Source organism: Ciconia boyciana, chromosome 2 (assembly GCF_034638445.1).
Source record: "Ciconia boyciana chromosome 2, ASM3463844v1, whole genome shotgun sequence".
In the NCBI taxonomy this organism is placed as follows: domain Eukaryota; kingdom Metazoa; phylum Chordata; class Aves; order Ciconiiformes; family Ciconiidae; genus Ciconia; species Ciconia boyciana.
Window position 1 is genome coordinate 67,479,332 of NC_132935.1, and position 21,516 is coordinate 67,500,847.

At 36.9% G+C, this 21,516-nt stretch overlaps 1 protein-coding gene across 1 annotated transcript in view; it reads right to left on the reverse strand.

Annotated features, from left to right (window-relative positions):
- ERP44 (endoplasmic reticulum protein 44) overlaps positions 1-21,516 on the reverse strand; it is a 53,985-nt gene that overhangs the window by 24,769 nt on the left and 7,700 nt on the right. Inside the window, exons 2-4 of the mRNA XM_072852884.1 lie at positions 8,519-8,591; positions 6,622-6,661; positions 3,303-3,418 (exon numbers count right to left, since the gene is read on the reverse strand). Of these exons, the coding sequence (XP_072708985.1) occupies positions 3,303-3,418; positions 6,622-6,661; positions 8,519-8,591 (229 nt within the window). The remainder of the gene's footprint in view (positions 1-3,302; positions 3,419-6,621; positions 6,662-8,518; positions 8,592-21,516) is intronic.

Here is a 21,516-nt window from a genome sequence, read left to right on the forward strand (position 1 = left end):
TTGCTTACAACCCAGCAAATAAACACTAGAAACCAGGAATAACATATACAGCTTTGCTATTTTAATTAAAAAATGCAATGCAAATTTGGGAAAGACTTGGTCTGTCATTATAGAATTTATTTTTAATTCTCACATTTTACAGCTTCTGCAGAAGTCATGCTCATCTACTTCTTAAATTAAGGACACAAAGAGTAAATACAGAGAACTCATGGTATTCCAGTAATAAAAAGAAAGACCAAAACTCTTGGCTGCCTCATACTACTTAGCCCACTATACCTACTCCCAGGGGAAGGACGACAGTCTCTGCTGTAGCATCTCCTCCTCCACCCAGGCCTTAGCTCTCCGTAACAAGCTCCGACGAGCTCAGTTCAATGAGCACATGAGGAGAAGATTAAGCAACAAGCTTCTAAAGTGTTTCAAATATTTGAAAGGAAAAAAGTTTTCTTAGGCACATAGCTGCTAAGACAAGAACATCTCATGGTTAAACAATGGGCATCCAGCAGCCCAAATACACTCTGAGTTACCCAAGAAACTAAAGCTGCAGCAAACAAAATAAGGACTTCTGCTGTTAATGTAAACCTTAACAGTAACACTCAACAACACAGGCTGATCTTACTACAGTCTTTTGTGAGAACTTTCTATAAAGTTTCATTGTCAATATCTTGACTCCATGAAAAGACAAGCCAACCAGACTGTTAAACACTGAGATAAATCTTATTTATTAAGGACAACCATAAAAATCAAGTAAAGTGAAAGTGTGAATGTCCTTAATTCTCCCCTCCCCACCAAGTGATTCAAGTTAATTTGAGAAACTATCACTGATGAAAGTAACAGAAAATATACAAAAGTATATGCAAAAGTAATTTCAAGTATGTAGAGTGACTGGTTTAATAAGCTGACACAAAAACAATGAGAATGTTTGCTGCAACTGCGTTTATTTTCTACAATTGCAAAGATCGGGGGCAGTTTATTTGTGTAGATCCCTGAACAAAGACAGACAAAAAACTCAATAAGACAACTTCAGCAAAAGCTGTGTATCAGGCTTTGCCTTCAATATACTCCTCCAAAGGATTTCATTGCCTTACTTGAAAATTGACTTTTAGGGATGGCAAATTTGAATACTTAATACTATGCTTTTGGTTAAGATCTCCCAAGCACACACCATATAGACGGATGACTGGAAGCAGAAGAGAACACCACGTGTGAAAGAAAGAAGCTGAAAGTGTAGTTAAGTATTTGAGATCTGGGCAGGTGTTCCAGGTCCAAAAAAAAAAAACAAAAAACCCCAAACAAAAAAACCAACCCCAAAACAAACAAAAAACCAAAACCACACCACCCAAACCAAAACAACAAAATAAACCAAACCCCAAAACAAAACAAAAACACCACCAAAAAAACAAAACCAAAAAAAACCCCACCAACCCCCCAAAATCTATGATTCTAGAAAAGGCAGTTGAGGAAGGAGGTAGGAAAACATTCACTTAATAGAGACAACATTATAATGAGAAATAAAAAAATACTATTGGACTTAAAAGTCAAGGAGACTATAGTCTATCTTGTGAAGCGCATTAAGTACAGACACCCCTGTCCATTCTGCTGCTGCTCTGGAAATGCTACAGGCATTTACACAAGTGCACTGTTCTACACTATTCAAGGCACTAGAAGAGATCTGCTCAGAGGAGGAGATTGTACAACTGTGTGGCTAATGTAACTGGTCTTCAAGAACACGTACATTCAAACTTTTGTATCAGTTCCCTAACACATCCCTACCACTCCAACGTAGGAAGGCAGCTGAATGCTTCAAAGCTGCTTGCATATCCTAGATGAATACTGTCATGCCTCTTTTCCAGCTGAGGCTATAAAGGGGGTCCAATATCCCAGTGATTCAAAGATTTAAGCCCAGAGACATTTAAGTTTCCTGGGGTCATTAATTGGTCTTACTGATCTTTGGAAAGGGACAAAACAAACTCCTTGGCCACTCCTGACAGTTTGAAGAATCAGCTTATCTTACATTTCAGAAACTGAGTTGATACTGTTTGCTCCCTTAAAAGTTAGGGGTGGTTTTTTTTATGTTTGAGATCTCTTTCAAGATCGCAAGACAGGTGCTCTTACTGTTGGGCAACTACATGCACGCATACAAAACAGAACACAAAATGGTGCCAGTGGAAGATGCTCAAGTGGACTTGCTGACTTTAAAATCTGCAAGTAAGAACCAAGACACTTCAAGAATACTCATTATAGGGAAAAATCCTCTCTAACACCAAAAAAGTTAGACTGGCAAAATGGGAAAGAAAAAGGCAAATTAAATCAGTTACTTTTCACAAATATGCACTAAACCAAAACTATGAGGCCAATGGAAGTCCCAGGGATATGCTACAGATACAAACCAATAACTCTGTACAGCGATTCCTCAAATTTCCAACTGTGATTCCTCTTACAAATTAAGAGTTTTGTGAAGCCCAAATATTATAATCAGTATTGGTTAGAACTGAATTTCTGCTGGGATTTGAAGCCACTTGCAACCGGTACTACTCTTTGGGAATCAGAAGCCACTGCAAAGAAATGATGTCTGCAAATGCTGTTCTTCCAGAGGCATAAAACAGAATAGCTGATCTTATACTATAAAAAGCACCATTATAAAATCTCAGTACTATCCATTTGTCTTTCAGTGTGTAGCAGATGTTCCTTACATTTTACTTATTATGGGATTAAAAAGCAACTTTTGGGATTAATACCACCATAAAACGAGTAAGTTTTGGCATATCATTTTTATGTATTTCTGGGTGGGGGGAAAACCCAAATAGGCAACCATTTGTTGGCATGTGTACAAGCAGCAAAGCAGTAAAGCTCTGATCCCCTCCTGGCTGTGCAAAAGTCAACTTACAGTCCATCATGACTCCTAGTTGGAGGGAAGACCTGAGCAGAACATCATCTTAAAGCAGACAATGGAGGGTTACCCATCCCTTTTCTTGGATGTGAAGACCTGCACCATTTGTAGCACTAGTGCTTCTCCGACCCCTCAACGAGCCAATTCAATTTATAATCCCAGCTCTTTTTTCCCCATTAAACGAGACGGGCTGAACAGATATAAATGCATGTTTATGGATGCAACGAGAAAGCAATACTGGAGATTGCCCTGACAAATTTGGAAGAACAAGTTCACTGATGTATTCAAACAACTCTGGGCTAAATGATGGGGCAGGTCCAACTACACTTTAGATTGCTGTCTAGTATATTCTTCAATACAATGAGTAACTTACTGGCAGGATAGCACAGAAAAACCTAAATTGGGATTTACTTACAATGCTGATCACAGTCTACTCTAGCAAACACCACTTGATTCTTATCTGGATATTCTTCCTTAATTACGTTAGAAGCTTCCTCAAAAATAGGATGCAGCATTTGGCTGAAGCGGCACCTGTGGATAGAACACAAAATAACAACTTGTGAAAATAAAAATATTAATTTGAAATATTTTAATTGATGACTCAGGGATTATTTCAATCTTTGAAGGAAAAATTAAAAAAAAAACCAACAAGAAAGAAAAGCTATTGGAAAATAACATCTACTTGTAATCATCCCAGTAACCGACTGGATAAAAATATGTTCAAAAGTAACTTGAGTAATTTGGGTGGGGAAAAAAAAAAATGATTCTAAAAGAATATATAGTTCAAGATGTGCCCCCCTGCTTTATCTGCTTAAGGAACACCATTAATCAATTTTAAGCCTTTGGGAAATACATTCTATTCAGAAAGTCTGTTCTTCATTTTTTCTACCTGAATTATCCTTGGGGAAGTAATTTTAAAAATATAGTAAAATAAGTTACTTGGATTGTTGAGATTCAAATATTCACCAACAATCACCTTCAAGAAGTATCACAGAGAAAACTTTATAAGGGTCAACGATAGAAGTTATATGTATTGCTTATTATATTATTGCTCAAGTTTGGTAGAATTTGAAGACTGCTATTACAGCTCTATGAATAAAGAGAATCCCATGGGTCCCTTCTTCCAGTCATGTCAGATTTTGAAGCAAATCCTCTCTTTCTGCCCATGGAAAAGGCTGTAGGACTGTAAAGATGCTTCAGTGGCTTTGGGGAGTTCAGGGTAACATTAGTGCACAAGACCACTATTAATATGTCAATAAAATTATTTTATATTCTGTTCTTCTAAACATGTGGCAGAATTTTAAATTGAAGATGTATAACAGCACTGTAGAAGTTGTCAGAATGAGACCTCATGGAACGGACTTGCAATAAAACAGCCTGCACTGAAGCCCTGCTTAAACTTAACAGTGATAGCCTGGGGATGCTGTTTATGACTACAACAGCAAACATTCAAGTGAAGAGGCAGGTTTTGCTCTCAAAATACAAATAGGGCTTAAAGCCATTTTCTGAAAGAAACCTGACTCTAGGCAGCACAATTGTATGCTACACATTTATGTAGCATGTATGTGTTACATATGGCTTCCTTGTCCCTCATTCTTCTCCACCCTTACAGCAGAGTATCTACATCAGCAAAATTGATCTGTTCTCATTCAAAGGTCACATTACATCATAGGCTGGCAGTACACTATGTTGAGAGGTTATTACTGAATGCCTACACGTAATGATCATAATTAAGGCTGTAATGTTTTAAAATTATGGCCTACTAGAATGTGAATCAACTTGCAAGCATACGCAAATCTTTAAATTCAAAGCAAACCTGTTCTAGAGAGGATTTGATAACAGTGGGGATTTGCAGAAACAGCTGTGCTAATAGGGTCCTAAAACAGGATGCTTTTTACCTTGCTATACCAAGTTTTAAAATACTGGTATCTTCCCTCTGTCACAGAAGTATCAGAACATGTTTTTTTAGCCTCATGCAGTTTGTCTTTTGCAAAATCCAAAAATTATTTTTCAATGGCAACACACACCCCAAATTTCAGTGTATTAAATTTACTCTCCATAGGTTTGCTCTCCTTGGTTATCTTTAATAAAACCTTATGAAGTAGCCCATGATCCACCAGGTATCTGCAGATCACAAACTGAAAATAACCACCTTAAAAGTTTCATTTATTTACTTATTTTAAAAGGCAGCCTTTATAGCATAATTCTATACAGAACAGGTAAGAGATTAGACCTAGTTTCTTACTTAACTAGTTACTTAGTTGTACAATCATTATAAAGAAAGATATTTCAAACAAATAACTTACTTGGTAAATGAATTAAATCACTCTAAAGAAAAATTCTATTGGTTTAAATGTACCTAGTATCAATTTAGTCTGTGGTAGCAAATGAACAGATGCAAACTAATTGAACATAAAAATTGTCTATAAAATCTACAAAGGTTACTTTGTCTACAAAGGTTACTGTGTTACTGTCTACAAAGGTTATTAAACGGATTTAGAATGGTATAATGTCCATGTTTACACAAAGTTTAAACGAAGGCATTAAAAACATTTTTATTGAGAAGTTCATTCTATATGAAAAGACTGGGTATGAATCTTTCAAAATAACTTTTAAAAACAATTAAAATTAGCCTGCTACTAGTTGAATGAATTATCAGTAAAGGCAAAGTGTAAATTTTTCATGTAAAGCTCTGTGCACTTGCTATTTCTAGGCCACACAGACCTATAGACTTGGACATACAGCGGGATGTGAAAGAGGTAAAAGGAATCAGAAGTCTAATCACCTACATGACCTTTGATTCTGGAGGCCAATGTTTTATGCTCACAAAGCAAAACAGCAGGGAGAGGAACATTTAAAGTGTAGTACTTCAGTTTATATATTGCTTTACATTATAAAGCTATTTACATCCAAGATTACTTTAATCACGGAAGACAGAAAATGATTTATTATTCTAAGCTCATTTTCTATATTAATTTGCATGTTAAATTTTATTTTCTCTGAATACTTTTCTTCCTTGCTAAAGATTATTTTAAAAATATTAATGGTGCAGCAGACCAGAACATTTAAAATTACTTCTTACACAATTTAAAAAAAAAAAACCCAAACAAAAACAGGTATGGTGCTTAAATTAATTCTAACAATGATTCTGTATGCAAGTTTTTTTAAAAAAAACATAATTTCAAGTAAACAGTTGCCTCTAAGTATGTCTTTCACAATGTCTAACCAAACTGGCCCCAAATTCTTTCCTTTTCCAGTTGCTCAGATTTCATCCCTCAATTATAATTTCTCTAGTTCTCCACTTGGAAGGTCTTCCAGATTAGTGAAGGATTTGATTTTTAGTGTAATTTCAAGCCTTTTTCTTTCTAGCACACATGCCATGGGACCAACGCAGACGAAAATGGAAAAATTGAGTATTTTGGACTATGCTACGTTAAGGAGCAAAAAGTTAATGAAATTTGTCTTGCTAAGAGGGCGAAAAAAAAAAATAATCGATTACATAGCATGTTATTCCATACTACTATAGAAGCCTTTTTCCTCTGATAGGAGCCCTGAATGCAACAAAAGATGGCAGAACAGTAGAAGGGGAAGTAATCAGGACATTAAAAAAACAGGAAAGAACTAGTTTGAATGCAACAAACCACTGTATTTTCAATTAAAAAAAACAATAGCCAAACATGACAGTTTTCAAAAGACAGAAGTTTAAACACAGAAAAAAAAATTGTATAACTTACCAATCAGCATAAAAATTAACTAAAGCAACATCTGCATTGTCTGAAAGGAAAGAAAAAGAAAAAACCAATGTCACATTGTGAGGCAAACTTCTTTGTGATTTTATCTGAGATTATAAAAATACACACAAAAACTATAAAAGCAAGTATTTCTAAATTACTCAGCATACAGCTTAGTCTGATTGCTGGAAAGCTACTAGGATAAATCTTATCTGAAATATAATCTATATCAAATAGGAAAGTGTTGAAAGAGGCCTTCAGTCAAGTATTTCATTGACTTTATTGATATATTAGACATGAAAAATGTCAATACTCAAGGTATTAAGACACAAAAGAAGTAACTAAGTGACACACGAGAAAAAAAGTCATTCTGGATTTAAAATTAAGGCACTCAAATCCAGAAGCTGTACTCTAGTACATCTTTTAAGCATTATCTAGATTATTCATAAGTGATAAGAAAAACAGTTAAAAGCTGAAACGTCAACTATCTGGATTAGAAGAATGACCAACATGCAACCTGCCTGTGCAACTTGCTCTGGTCAGTCCTTACCTGCCTTATTTGCTAAGAAGCTGGATACTAAGGCAAAAAGGTAGCAGAGAAATCTTCAGTCCCCAAAAAAGAAATATGCTAAGGAATACTCAAAAAAAAAAAAAGGCAATAGTATAGGGACATATATAATGAGGTAGTGGAATAATGCTCCTATACATTATTTTTCACATAACAAAAAACAACAAAAAAAGGGAAAATATATCAAAACTAGAAGGACAAATCCCCTGCCCAAAAATAAATTGTGATCTTTACACAATATAACCACCATGCTGTAAATTGATTTTTATTAGTAGTAGTGGCCTAGACAATGAAAAAAATCTTGAAAACAATACTGGAACTATAGAATATCAGCCACAGCTTTATAAAGGAAAAATGCTGCTAGACAAATTTGCACTATTGACAAAGTTACAAAGCAGTTACAAGCAAAGATTAAGATCCTGGAAGCCAGGAAAAGACAACATGCTGGAAAAGATGACTCTTGAGAAGGCCGGGGAAAACTACAGTATGGCGTTAAGATTTTCATTATCAGCAAGGAATGCAAGTGGTGAACAGGAAATTAACAAGCACAGAGAAATTCAGGGTTATCTCCAAGGCATAAAGTATTTATTGAAAGTAATAGGATAAATTTAAAAAGTACTTACACTTGGCATATATTCTTTTATGAATAACATTTTACAAAAGGATTCTGTATTTTCCACTGTATAAAAGGTATTTACAAACAGATCTTATATCACCCAATCATACATTTACTACACAAAGCAATCCTGCAATAGTAGGCAGATTCTAGTACAGACCTAAATAAAAGAATATATTCAGAAAAAAAATTATCTTTGAAACAATGTAATAACTTTTTTCCTGTGAAGACAACCAGATACAGGCAAATTGCATACTTCTCAGACAAGGAATACACATCTGTTTAATTTATGAGTCTCCTTTCTATGAACCACCAGAATCAGGACAATGCTCAACCTGAGGAAAAACATAGCTGAACAAGCAAGACACTTAAGGCCCATCACCACGGCTTTCAGCTGCTCTTATTTTGGGGGGAACTTTTAAAATGTTCTCTTGACAGATTTTGGTTATGTAATCAAGCATTCTCATCTGCAAACCAAATACCAGGTATTTTTCTTAGACATGTCAAATCCTCATGGAGATCACAACAAAGTAATTTGTTAGGCAATACATTAGTTCAGACAGATAATTTTGATCAGAGGCATTTAATACTTCTATGCCAATTGCAATTCATATTTTCAAAGCTAAGGTATGCATATTCATTTAATAACATTGCAATATTCATGCAGATAAGTGACTGTAGACATACAAAGAAAAAAATAAATTCAAAGTACTCACTTAAAATGTCATCTATATTTCCACTATCTAGACTTGTTATTTCACTTCTTGTCGGATTAAAAAGCCAAGACACCTAAAAAGAGAAAGCAAACCAGTAAGGTATGTAAAGTTTCAGCAATAAAGTAGTAATGTATCTATGATTTTAAATGTTGCAGTTCAAAAGCTGGAGAAGAACAGTAAAATAATTGTAATTCAGTTAACACATTTCAGATGACAGCAGTACTACAAATATACAAATAAACACTCTTTACAGATAAAACACACTTTCACAGTTAAAGCAAAATCAGCTCTCTCTTCATATGATTCTCTGTTATGTTGGCAGAAATGTTACGGGTAAATTTTGTACCTTTAAGAATAACTTCTATTAATAAATTCACTCTGAAGAAAGAAATGAAACCCCCATTTTAGCCACCTAACAATCTCACACAGCCCAGAAGCGTGTAGGCCCAGTGGTTTCACCCAGAGACAAGTAATTCCTTCTGTCACTTACAGGGCTTGTCTGGCTAAAAAGTTTCTCACTAGGTAAAGTTTGCAATTGCCGCTATTTTTGAAAACAGTTTCAGTATATTAACTCAACTAGCTACAGTCTTTTATCTCCTTCCGTATTTTTTCTTGACATTGCTTCAGTCCCAGCACGTGATTGGCATATCAGACTATAAAAACTGAGACACCATGTCAGCCAGATCATTCAACTACAAAGCAACACATGTATTACTCTTAATGCAACTATCACAGCAATAGGCAGTTTTATGGAAGAGCACTCTCACATTCCCTGCAACAGGCCCAGTTCTTTTATCTCAATATGGTGGGGAAAAAGGAGGTAGAGTTGCTGGTCTGTCCCAGGTGAGAGAGATATCAGTGAGTTACAACTTATTTTTGCCTTGAGAGAGATAAGCGTGCAAGTTTTTGAGTGGGACAATACAGATTCTGGTCTCGGACATGAATGTTTCCATCCTGAGCAACCTGGTCAGAAAGTCAGCACTTCTCTAAGTAGGGCCAGGGCTCAGACTGATGCTCTACGGATATGCCTTCCAGCCATGTTTTCCACGATTCTACTGTTCCGTTTGTGGTTTCCATGACTCAGCTGACAGAGACGGCAGCAAAGGAAAAGCAAGGTTTTTGGTAGAGAACCGACAGGAATGCACAGGTCAAGGAGCCAGGTAGAGACAGGAGATTCCCAGTGATACCTGAAGAATTAGTCCTTGCACTGAGGTGCGGTGGTATGTGACGTACACACTACTGACATTCCCGGAGCCTTAGTTTACTCCTTGCAGCTGCAAAGAAAATCTGCCTATGGATAGAGAAGAAGAGCTGACAGCTGTTTTTACCAAAGACAACAAGAAAAAATTTAGCTGGAAGCATAAAGAGCATCCAAGTAATGCCACATAGAGCAGGTAGATACAAGGATCCAGTAATACAGAGATCTCTGTATTTCTGGAAGAGCCTGAGACATATCCCAGACCTATACTAGGACCATGATTACAAGCAGCAAGCCCCCAGGGCACACTGGTCTTTGACACTGGTTACAATTTATCAAAAGACTAATTCAATGTCAACCATCAAGTTTTCTAACATTTGTTGCAAGTGTATATCAAACATTGGCCTCTCAAAAACATTAGCCGTACTGGCTGCCCATTGTCATTAAGATTAGCTTCAAAAATTGTGGGAGACTTCTGCAGCGAGACATTGTCATAGCTTGCAAACTATCACTGTAAACGGCACGTAGGTGAGATTTGCAGCAATCATTTTAAATTCCTTCTGATTTATGGGTCACTAAACACTTTTCAGTGAAGATACTGATCCTTTCGTATTTCCCATATAGAGGCCACTGGGTAGCATATACACTCCATCTTATACTACAGGCTAAAACCACACTAGCTGTTGTAATACAAAATATGTACCAGTGTGTCTCACTTGATAATTGGACATGATACTTATCTTGTATGCAAGTCTAAGATCTGTGGCACAGTTTGCACAGCCTTCCTGTGGCACTTGAACTGCCCAACACAAATGTCTGAACTGTGGCTTTAAGATGACTGCATAGAAACAAAACTAATGGTTGAGCTGTAAGGTCCATAGTCAAAACTAACAGCATAACGACATGGTCTGCCAAAAAAATAGCTAATTAAGCAAGCTATGCAATACACAAGTTGCGGCAGGCCAGTATTGGGGAAGGTCCTTTGAAGATGCTGGTGTTGCTGACTGCTGAGCAGCAAGAAGGGATGACCCTGCCTTCAGTCCTTGCAGAGAGAAGCTACATATATGGACCCTGGTCCACATAGGTCAGATTACCCCCAGATGAGTGACAGCTGACGGCAACATCAGTGCAGATACCTGCCCATCACCCCCTGGGTAGTGCATGGGACAACTTAGATGGTGCTGCTATGGGGAGGTGCTGGTAGTAGTAGTTACGTTTGTAGCAATGGGTCAGTTAAGCATGTGAATGAGCTGGCATGGTTTTTGTTTGTATGCACATGCTGTTTTGTTGCAAGCATTAGGTTAGATGTAACTTGTGTACAATTGAAGCAGTAGCTATGATTAACAGTAACAGTTGGAATGTTGCTCTAGACAATAAAGGACAGTATAACTCAACATTCATTTCGTTGGCCATCATCCGATCCTACCACAGGTGACTTTGCAAACTCATCTAAGTTCCAAGGCTTCAGCTGCCCCACAAGGTCTCAACAACCTCTCTGATCCTTGAAGACCACAGAGTTACTTATCCCGCTTATAATCTTGGACAATGCTTGTTTACATAGAAAATCCACACAAGCCTCTAGAAGCAGGAACTTTTTAGCTGCTGCATACAGCTCTGCATCAGCTTTCATACTCAGAAAGAATTTCTGCAGTAGGTCTCGGTGAAACTATTTTCACAGGAGCTTAGCAGTTTGTATTGTCTCAACATACTGAACGGGTAAGATATCAATTTCTTAAAGCCACATGGCTTTTTCTAATACAATTTTAGAGCAGCAACACAAATCTTATCTAAGGAAAAATTACACATAAATTAAACATAACATAGATAAGCATATTATTTGCAATTGGGAAACAGGCTGTGTTATTCAGCAGATAAAGAGATCAGGAACTGTAGTGGCATTTGTAGATTGCTACAATACACCTTAACTTGCAATGCAAATATTTAACTGCAAAATCAAAGCACAGGGCGTACTAACCAATAAAATCCTCTACTGGACTGTGCTATGTGCAGAAAAAGCAAATTAAAACTAATATTTCTTTATAGCATGAATAAAATTTTTGATTGCTTTCTTAACTCTTATTGTGGAAAAATGTGGCGCAAGCTGCATGTACTGAAACAAAGATCCCAAATGTCTTCATATATTGAAGGTGAAAATGAAGTTAGGCTGTATATCCCGTTGCCCCTTTATATGAAATGGTAGTGGAAAAAAACTGAGACCAAGAACCTCTTTCCCCAAAAGGTGCACAAAACCTGAGATAATTGAAATACGTTTTCCACTAGAAGTATGAAAAATTCTATTTTGTCAAAATATATTCATAAATATACTCTTAAACATTTTATACTGACTAAATAATTGTAGGTGCCAAAACCTTCATAATAAGTAGATAGACAGACTCAGGGAAAAAAAGCATTCCTTTAAGAAATGTCAATAAATATGCAAGACTCACTTCAGCTGAAGCTTTCATAAAGGTATAATGCCTGTAAGGAAGAAAACACATCCTTTTGACCCAGTAATCTTGCTGTCCCATGAGATGCATGAGAGTTTATGATATTGCTAGTATTAATATTTAACATGAAGGAATAAAAATTCTTATTTAAATTGCTAAGAAACTACACTGTTTTGAGAATATTTTCTGACCTTTGATGAGGCCTGTGCTTGATGCCCATGGGCAGAAAACAAGACATTTTTGAGGAAATAATTTTTGAACGTCAGCTGCACACTTTATGAAACAGGTATTGAACACGTTCTGAAAAACACACTGGCTAAAAAAGTCTTCAGAATTTTTTACTTTTAAATGCAAACTTTGCATTCCACTGGCCTACATCAGAAGGACTCATGGTTGACTGTTCACATCTGTAACTAGGTAAAAAAAAAGTTTCCAACTGACCTCACAAGATAGCTACAAACTCACTGAAGAAAGCATCTTGCAAAAATAATTCACAAGGAAAACTGGCTACGTAAGGACACCTGAAAACAACTCAGGTCACTGCCTTTATATGGGATAAAATTAGCTATATTTTTATATTTGTATTTTTTTAAAATGCTTAAACTACTAAAATCTGAAGGTAAAACTAAGTAGTTATGAAAGAAAGATTTCAAAAGAATAGAGATACAGTAGAATATTCAAATACTAAATATTTGAGTGTGAAACGGCACAAGTTAGATAAGTGTGTTTATAATCTACTCACAATTGTTTAACACTATAGAAAAAATGACAAACACTATAGACTAAAACGAATGCAGAAAGCTTGTATACACTTACAGAATGCATTGCTGAGGGGAAAAAAGTCAGGAATTGAACAATGCATTCACAAAGATAAAATTTAGCTCATATGGGGGGAGGGAAGAAGAGGAAATGGCACATGTATTTTTACTCTTCTGGTCCTCAGAAACAGTCAAATAAAGCAGGAATATATCAGCTCAGGTTCCTGGAAGTTTCTGAAGATAACACTGCTCATGTTTTTACTGGGAATTTTAATTAGTACAATAATCCTAGTATTTCTGATCCAGTTTTGATCCTCACTTGAAGTTAGTAAATGACTTAGCCACTTCTGCCAGGAGCCAGTACTAGTCACTTCTGAGGAGTAACTACAAATTAGCTGATGTTTATTCTGATTTTTTCTAATGGAAGATATCAAAGCACTGCCCAAAAGGCAACATTATCCCCCTCTGCCACGTGGCACAAGGCTACACAAGCAGCCTTACACAAAACAAAAAGCCTGGACAAAACCTGTTCAATTCACCCCCAACAGCAGACCTCTGCCAGGCTTCATATTCCTTTTCCAAAGAGGAAATAAAAACACACGCAATTTCAAGTCACTTCTGCTGACAGTGTTGCTGTTCAATAGCCACTTCACATATTAATGAAGCCCACTGGTTATTCAGGACATTTAGGTAAAACTTTTATCAACATTCTACCCTTACCAATTAGTGCTGTTAGTTCTTTAATTGCTAACTGGACAGAAGAAACAGGCCTGTAGGTTTAGTGGCATTTCTTTCCCAGATTTATCATACTTTACACACCACTTTCTTGCAGAAGAGTTTAACTGTGCACAATCTTAAAACTACAAGAAAAGGGAAAAAAACAGGTCTGTTGCATTTTAGTTTTTCCTTTCGTTATTTTTTAATTCACATAATGAAACAGAGGTCCTCATTTCCAGAGCAAACTATCTGAAGAATATAGAAAATCTATTTTTGGAGCATTATGATTTCTAATTAGTACTACACCTGCAAGGCAGTCAACAAGAACAGCCTTCATTTTCACTTGCTAAACTTTCCATTTACCTTCTTCTCCTGCTGGGAAATCCTAAAGGCACATGACTAAACCATCTTTCTCCTCTACCACAAAATCATTTTACGTTTGGCAACTAGCTCTAGCCTGCATCTAATCCAGATTGACATGTGGAAGTTACTACCTGAAGTCCTAGCCCCACAAGACTCTGTGACTGACTTTCAGTGCCCGAATACCTTTTTCTTTATGCATGCCACTAATCTGCTGCTGCTCTGAGGTCTGCATTAAACTCCCGGACAACAGGAAGGAAACGGGTTTACAGCCTGCTGTAGGATGATACAAATTGAAAGCAATCCCGGGAGACAGCAACGCCGAAGTTGACAGACATTGTAAGAACCCCTGAAGTTTGGCTTCAGAACCATCAATCAGGAGCATCTCACTGGCGGCGTTCCCAGAAGCCCTATAATGAACCACAAAGTTCAGAGCAGAGAGAGATAACAGTAAATAGAGAACTGCGGGGAAAAATAAAAAAAGAACATTATTCACCCTCTCAGCGGGAGCAGTTCAACTTTCAATTGTCACCACTTGATTCCAGACTGTGCCTGAACATTTTCATAATTTAGACTAACTGCTGCCACCCCTATTGATTAAGCAGGATTACTAAAAATAAAAGTAATATAAGCTACTTTCATTGTAAGACTATGAGACAAAACTATGTTAGTTCAAAACACTAATTAATGATCACCTCTGAGTTATATTCAAGTTTTCAGAGCAATTTTTGAATTGGTACCAAAAAATCCTTTTCCTATTATTTTTTCTCTCAAGAGCCATACCTTAAATTTAATCAGGGAAATTTAAAACACTCAAAGGAAGCTACTGAAAATAGATTTAAGGATTGCAGTTACTAACTTCACGAGAACAGAGGAAAAAATCTAACTAAACTGAAATATGGATTATATATATATTAAAAAAACAAACTTATTTCTTTAGCCTTGATAGACAGGTCAATTTTATAATGATTCAGCCAAACAGTGCTATAACTGCATAGAGCTAGGTAGAGAGACCACCGTATTAAAAAGAGGTAGTGTGATTTTCTTTTCCTCCACGTATCTTGTCATCTCCTCCCATTTTCAGTGTCTGACAGGAATACTTGGTGTAGGTACCTGTATTACTAAAATTGAAGAACTTTTTGCCAATGAAAACATTGGAAACAAAAAAACCCCATTCACAATTTATAATGGTATCTATGAAATTCCAAATTATATTGATTTGACACTCCAAATCAGGAAATAAACTCACAGCTAATAGTTCCTACAACCGATCTTAACACACAAGCAGAGGAGGTGTAGGATTGTCATGTATGACTGGGAATGATTCACAGCCACAGACATATCTCAGTGGTCTGTTACCACAGCACTGAAGTTCCCCAGAAAAATGGGTTAAGTTAACCTCTCAACCGTTTGTGAGCTGTTATAAGACGACACAAGATGCCCATTCAAAAAGTCCATTGCAGGGACGAAAATTAAACCTCATCACAACGTGTAGTTCAATGCATTGCATTTTTCCCATAAAGCTTTTAATAGCAGAACCATACACCCAAACACAGTTTTAAAGCTTAAGTCTATGGGCACAAACCTAAGGATCGTTGTCTGTTATAGAAATGTTTAAGTCAAGGCTCAAAAAAATGACGAGGCCTGTCTAAAAAAAGTCACAGAGATAAGACCTGTAATTTATTTTCAGCTGAAAATTTCTAATTTTCAGTTCGCTTGGCCTGGAATGAAAACAACATTCTCCAGTCAGGGCCATAACACACTGGTTTCCTTGTCTTAAACATCCACTTAGAGGCAACACAGTCCATATACCTACAAAAGATGTAAATAGGTGCCTGAACAACTATATTATTCATGAATAATGTTTACAGTGGTACGCATCTTCAGAAATACGAACATAGCTTAAACCCTGTTTCACAGCTTTAAAGCCATGAATTCAGCTCCCCAGGAAACTACTGAAAACTCTGAATCTTTAGATATTTTATTTACCACACTTCTTACTCTTAGACAAGAAGCTAGAATTCCCCTGAAAAAAGGTATAATTTGTGCAGCTTCTCAGGAAAAAAACCACCACCTCATGTTCTGATAACTCATTCTTTTACATATCTACCAACTGCTCTGATTATCTGGCAACAACACAAGGATTCACTTTCAAGAAGGAACAAAGCACGTAAAATACAAACGCAATCTCCAAAATGATTAGCGCAAGTTAAGCAGCTGTTGCTATATATGAAAGCCAGCACCCTGAGGTTTCTGAACTTGTTAAAGCTATGATCCAGCAATACAAAATAAAAGTCTTGTCAAGATTTTGATAAGGCTAGCAGTGCAGAATAGTTTGCTGCCCCTTTTCAGTACATCACAGAAAAAGGCCTGTTCTCTATTTCGGCCATTGCTATTACACATAAAACCCATTACCAAAAACGTTCACCGTAGAGAGTTTAAACTGTGGAGAGTGTGTACTCACAATTCCATTCGTCATGCCACAGATCACGTATGTAGTCTTGAAATGCAAATAATTTCTCAATACTCTCCTCTCCGCATTTTAAGATGTCAGAGCCATTTTTGCACTTAAAATATTTTGGAAATTATTTTGATGCATAGCAATAGAGAAGAAATTGTGAGTGATTTCAAATAAATAGTAGAGTCTAAACAGAAGGCTTATTAGGAACTGTGTTTTGAGAGCCACGTGGATCATTACAGAAAGCAACATACTATCCTGTTACTCACTATGATCTTCTACAGTATTTCCTGTGCCCTTTATTCTAGTCTTTACACACAGGGCTACTACAGAACAAGAATTTGAGATTTTTTAATAACATATATATACATGTATGTTCTGTTCATTCTTTGACTAGTGATGAAAATGGATATTAAAATGAAACCAAAACTTTTATGGTATTCTGTGGAAGGAGTGGCCACAGAATTCAGAATCTCTCCTTTAAAGCGTAGTCTTTGAGGAAGAAGCCGAAAGTAGACGTAGTGTTTTCAGGAGAAACAGCATTTCCTATGTCACGTGAACATTTGCTACCTTGGAATAATCTGAAGGATTGAATGTGTAAGTGGATAACTGAATTTTCGATACTTGCTGCCAACACACATTCTACCGCTTTAAAAAATAACACACAATTTCTATTTTGGTAGATTTTAATACATATAGAGATTATTGTTCAACAAGACAAAAATCAACTTACTTCAAGTGAAATGCTCAATTTCAACACCTACTCACTTTTAGCTGCTTATCTTTTTATTAACCACATCATCTATTTGCAATACTGAATACCTTTTCGCTCTCCTGCTCCAAAACATCAAGTTATCTATCTCTTTGTGGTATCAAGAAAGGCGGGAACTTTAAGCAAAGACAAGCCTGTTCAGGTTTACTTTTCAGGCTGGAACTTGTTTTAAAAGTAGATATGAATTACCAAAACCAACTGCTCAAATGGAAAAATAAGGGCTATCATAAACACGTATAAACTAGCCCTCCATGACAGAAATACTTAAGAAGCAATTTAGATAAAATAGAAAGTACAGCCTTGGAGAAACCTGCATTTCACATTCTTATGCAGCAGTTAAAGTACCACAGTCCTGTGGCTCCAGAGGTGCAGGATCCACACTGCTTTGAACTATGCAGCTGAGGCATTGCGTTAAAAAAAAAAGCAGTAAAAGTGACAATTAGACAAACAAAATACTTAAGTGAAAAATACAGCTAGGGTCATTCTCCTCACCCAGTCCACCTGAAGGGAAGTAAAACATACTGGTTTAACTGCCACACTAAAGACAACACAAGGGAATATAAGCGGACAACCCATCTCTGATAACACTGTTTTAATTGTACCGTTCATATTAGTGCTGCTGCCTATTTGTACTTCCAAATAACAAAATCAATTTGAAAGCACAGAAGCACAGCCAGCTTGATTTGGCTCACCTCACCCTTATTTGATGCTGAAGGCAATGACAATTAGAACTAAACAACAGAGCAACACTCAACGCAGAGCAGCAAATGTACAGATGACAACTAGCAGTTCAAGTTAAATTCTTACCCTCTTCCAGTTTTGGCATTACACGGTCATGCTACACCCTGCAATTTCAGCCAGAACTAACCCACACATGAATATGCATGCAACCACCCCCATTTATTAACCTCAGATCTAGAGCTTTTAGCAATAATACTTCCAATACCACTAAGACCCTCCTTGTGCTACAGATTTTCTTTTTTCTTCCTTCAGCATGATTGAGATGCCACATTTCCTCAGATTACCTCCTAATATTTCAGCAGGAGGCTAAGGTTTTGTGCAACTATCAAAAGACAACCACAGTACTCTGACACAGCCATCTGTAGCGTATGAAGCGTTTGTCCACACATTAAAACCGTTTGAGATTCAGTCCTGTGTTGCTGCTGCTCCTTCCTCTTTTTCTGAGGAATCAAAATGAGGAAGAACACCTTAGAATTTTGAAATTATAAAATTTCTAAAATATAGTGGGGTTTTGTTGCCTCAGCTTCCCATTCCCTTAACATCAGAACCCTGAACTTTAGAATAAATCCATTTAAAACATTATCTAAATTTATGTTACTTTAATTATTTTCTTTTCTTAATTCAGGCAAATTTGTGATGCACACTCCACAAACTTCCATTCTACACATGCCAACTACCAATCATAGTATATTAAAGCTCACTGGGAATCCATTAGCTTGTCTCTAACAAATGCTTTGCCTCAATTTTTAGGTTAGTATTTATTATTTGCTACCTTAAAATGACATGAGAGGATAAGGGATAAGATCTTCCCAAAAAAGCACTAATAGAAATACTACTCTACAGCTGCATTCTAATTGACACATTGGCATTGGAAAAATCTCCCAATTTAAGTGAGGAAAAAAAAAAAGATACATTTTACAATTAATCCATTGGTGATCTTCTACAGAACATTGATTAAAGCAATACTGACTTAATCTGAACAGAAAAATTCACCTTTGGGACCACAGCTCCATGTAGCTTGAAGAATGAGTAGCTAATTTCAGACTGCATAAGAGCTATTTTCTTTCTACCCTAAACAGCTGCTAAGGGCCTGCACATATGCAGTCATTTACCCTGGATAACTCTGGACAGCAGAGGAGTAAATAATGCAGAGGAAACGACACATGCCACAGATACTTTGAAATGCATAAAAGAACATGATACAGAGATACCCCATTGCTGGTTTACCTCCTCCAAGGAATATTAACCCTGCCAGCTTCAGGCTGACTCCCACAAAAATATTCCAGCAAGTATTCCGGACTGGTCCTAAAAATAATATTAACACATTCACATGGTGCAGCACTTGAACTGGTAGCAAGTATCAGACATGCTGGCTCTGCAGTTAACCAGCTCCATGTAGCGAGCTTAGTGTTCTCAACAGAGTGGACTGCCGCAACCAAAATTGTTACCAAAATCCTCAGCAAGGTATCACAGCTGTGTATTGGTTTATTTAAAAATAAAGTTTAATAGCTATGTAACACTAATTATAGGTACATATTTGCACTGGTTTAGCAAATTCTGCTGGCCTATGTTGACAGAAAAAATACTAAATAAAAAAAAGAGAGGCTTCTCCCCCCTGCAATGATACCTTCTTAACCAAAGCATTTTTAAATGTCATTCAAAAATAATTCCCGAGAGGTCCATACACTTGCTGAGCTCCCTTCACTAATTAACAGATCATTAGTAGGAAGGAACCCCTAACTGTTCACCCCCTGCACCACATACTGTCTTAATTACCTTTGTGAAGCAACCAATTTGTCTTGCAGTCATTCTGTCCAAAATCCCAAGTGAATTGACTCCATGGGGAGGAGAAGAGGGGGAAGAAAAAAAAAAGTATTTTCATACACACTTTTATGAAAATCCATAATTTCTAGGACTGGCAAAGAATTTAGGGGCTAAGTGTTTCCAGCAAGATTTAAGAAAGCAGATTTCAATAAACTATGAGACAGAAGTGATAGACAGTAACTAAAGGAACAAAGAGCTCTTCCTGGGATTACAAATGTGGATACATCATTGAAAAGCTTTCCCTTTGTGAAGCTTTTGAGAAAGTTAATTATATCATCACTTCATAATCACAACAGCTATGGGAAACAGCAAAACACTATCACAGTTGTTTTCTTTTCCAAGACCATTGGAACAGACACCTATTCCTTGCCTTTCAAAGTACTTCCTTGCACAGTTCCTAATGAACAAGTTCTCTCCATGTTTATGCCCGTTGCCACATGAATCCACCTGGAGACGAAATGTAAGCTTTACTGACAGCTACCTTACAACAGAGGTTAGATTGCTTTTCTTCTCCCCACCTCTCTTCACAAATCTAGAAAAATAAGAACAAAAAAACCGCTGACATCCTTACAGACTTTTTTTTTTTTTTGATGCACCTCAATGAAACACACACTGAAACCAGGCAAGAATCACTGATGCCAGGCAAGACAGGAGACATGCTGGCTGCAAAAAGTATGCCAAGGAACCAGGTCATTTACTATACTCTATTTCTAGGGCTCTACCTTCTGCTCCTGTTTCATCAACACCATTTAGGATACAAAGTTTCAGTGATTAAAGAAATCGATGCCATAGAGAAGTATCTTCCTTTGAAACTGAATGCAGCAAACCATATACCTGAAATTTCCCTGTGGGTTAGCATATCCTTAATTTTGGTCCCAAAGTGAAGCATCTGGGAGACTCCAGCACATAAAGTGTGATAACCTGCTTCTTCCAGGAAACAAGCCATTGAGATCTCCAGTGTTTCATTTCATCGCCACTGCTGATGAAACTTTCAGATATAGCTCACCAATGACTGGGTCTCACAATAATTCCCATCTATAATCTACTACGATAGTTATTTTTTTAATAGAAAAATGTACCTTGCAGAACCCTGAAAAAAGTGACAAGGACTGAAAACACTCAGGTCTTAATAACAATTCAGTGCACTCATAGAACATGGCTCTGAAAGCAAAAAGGGCTCATGAGAGCCTGTTGATCTTCAAGGACAACCTCTTCAAAGCACAAAAACAATCCACTCCACTGTGCAGAAAGTAGGTATGGCAGAAGACCTACATGGGTTAACACAGAATTTCTGGATGAGTTTAAAAAAAAAAGAAGAAGGAGTACACGGAAGGTAGATGTAAGAAAATAAATACTTGGTAGGAATACAGAAACATTGCTTGAGCAGGCAGGATTAAATTAGAAAAGCCCAAGCTCAGCTGGAGTTGAAACTAGAGAGGGATGTTAAGGTAACACAGGAGGTTTCTACAGGTGTGCTGGCAGCAAAAGGAAGACTAAGGAAATTGTAGGCCTGCTGCTCAACTAGCAGGGGATATAGTGACAAAGGACATGGAAAAGGCTTAGATACTCAATGTTGTCTTTGTCTGATTTTCTACTGATGAGGTCTGAGCCTAGTACTGGAGTACGAGGGAAGAGAAGCATTACCCCCGTGAGTGGAAGACCAAATTGGAAAGCTCTTAAGCAAGTCGGACATACACAGAATCAGACAAAATACATTTTCCTG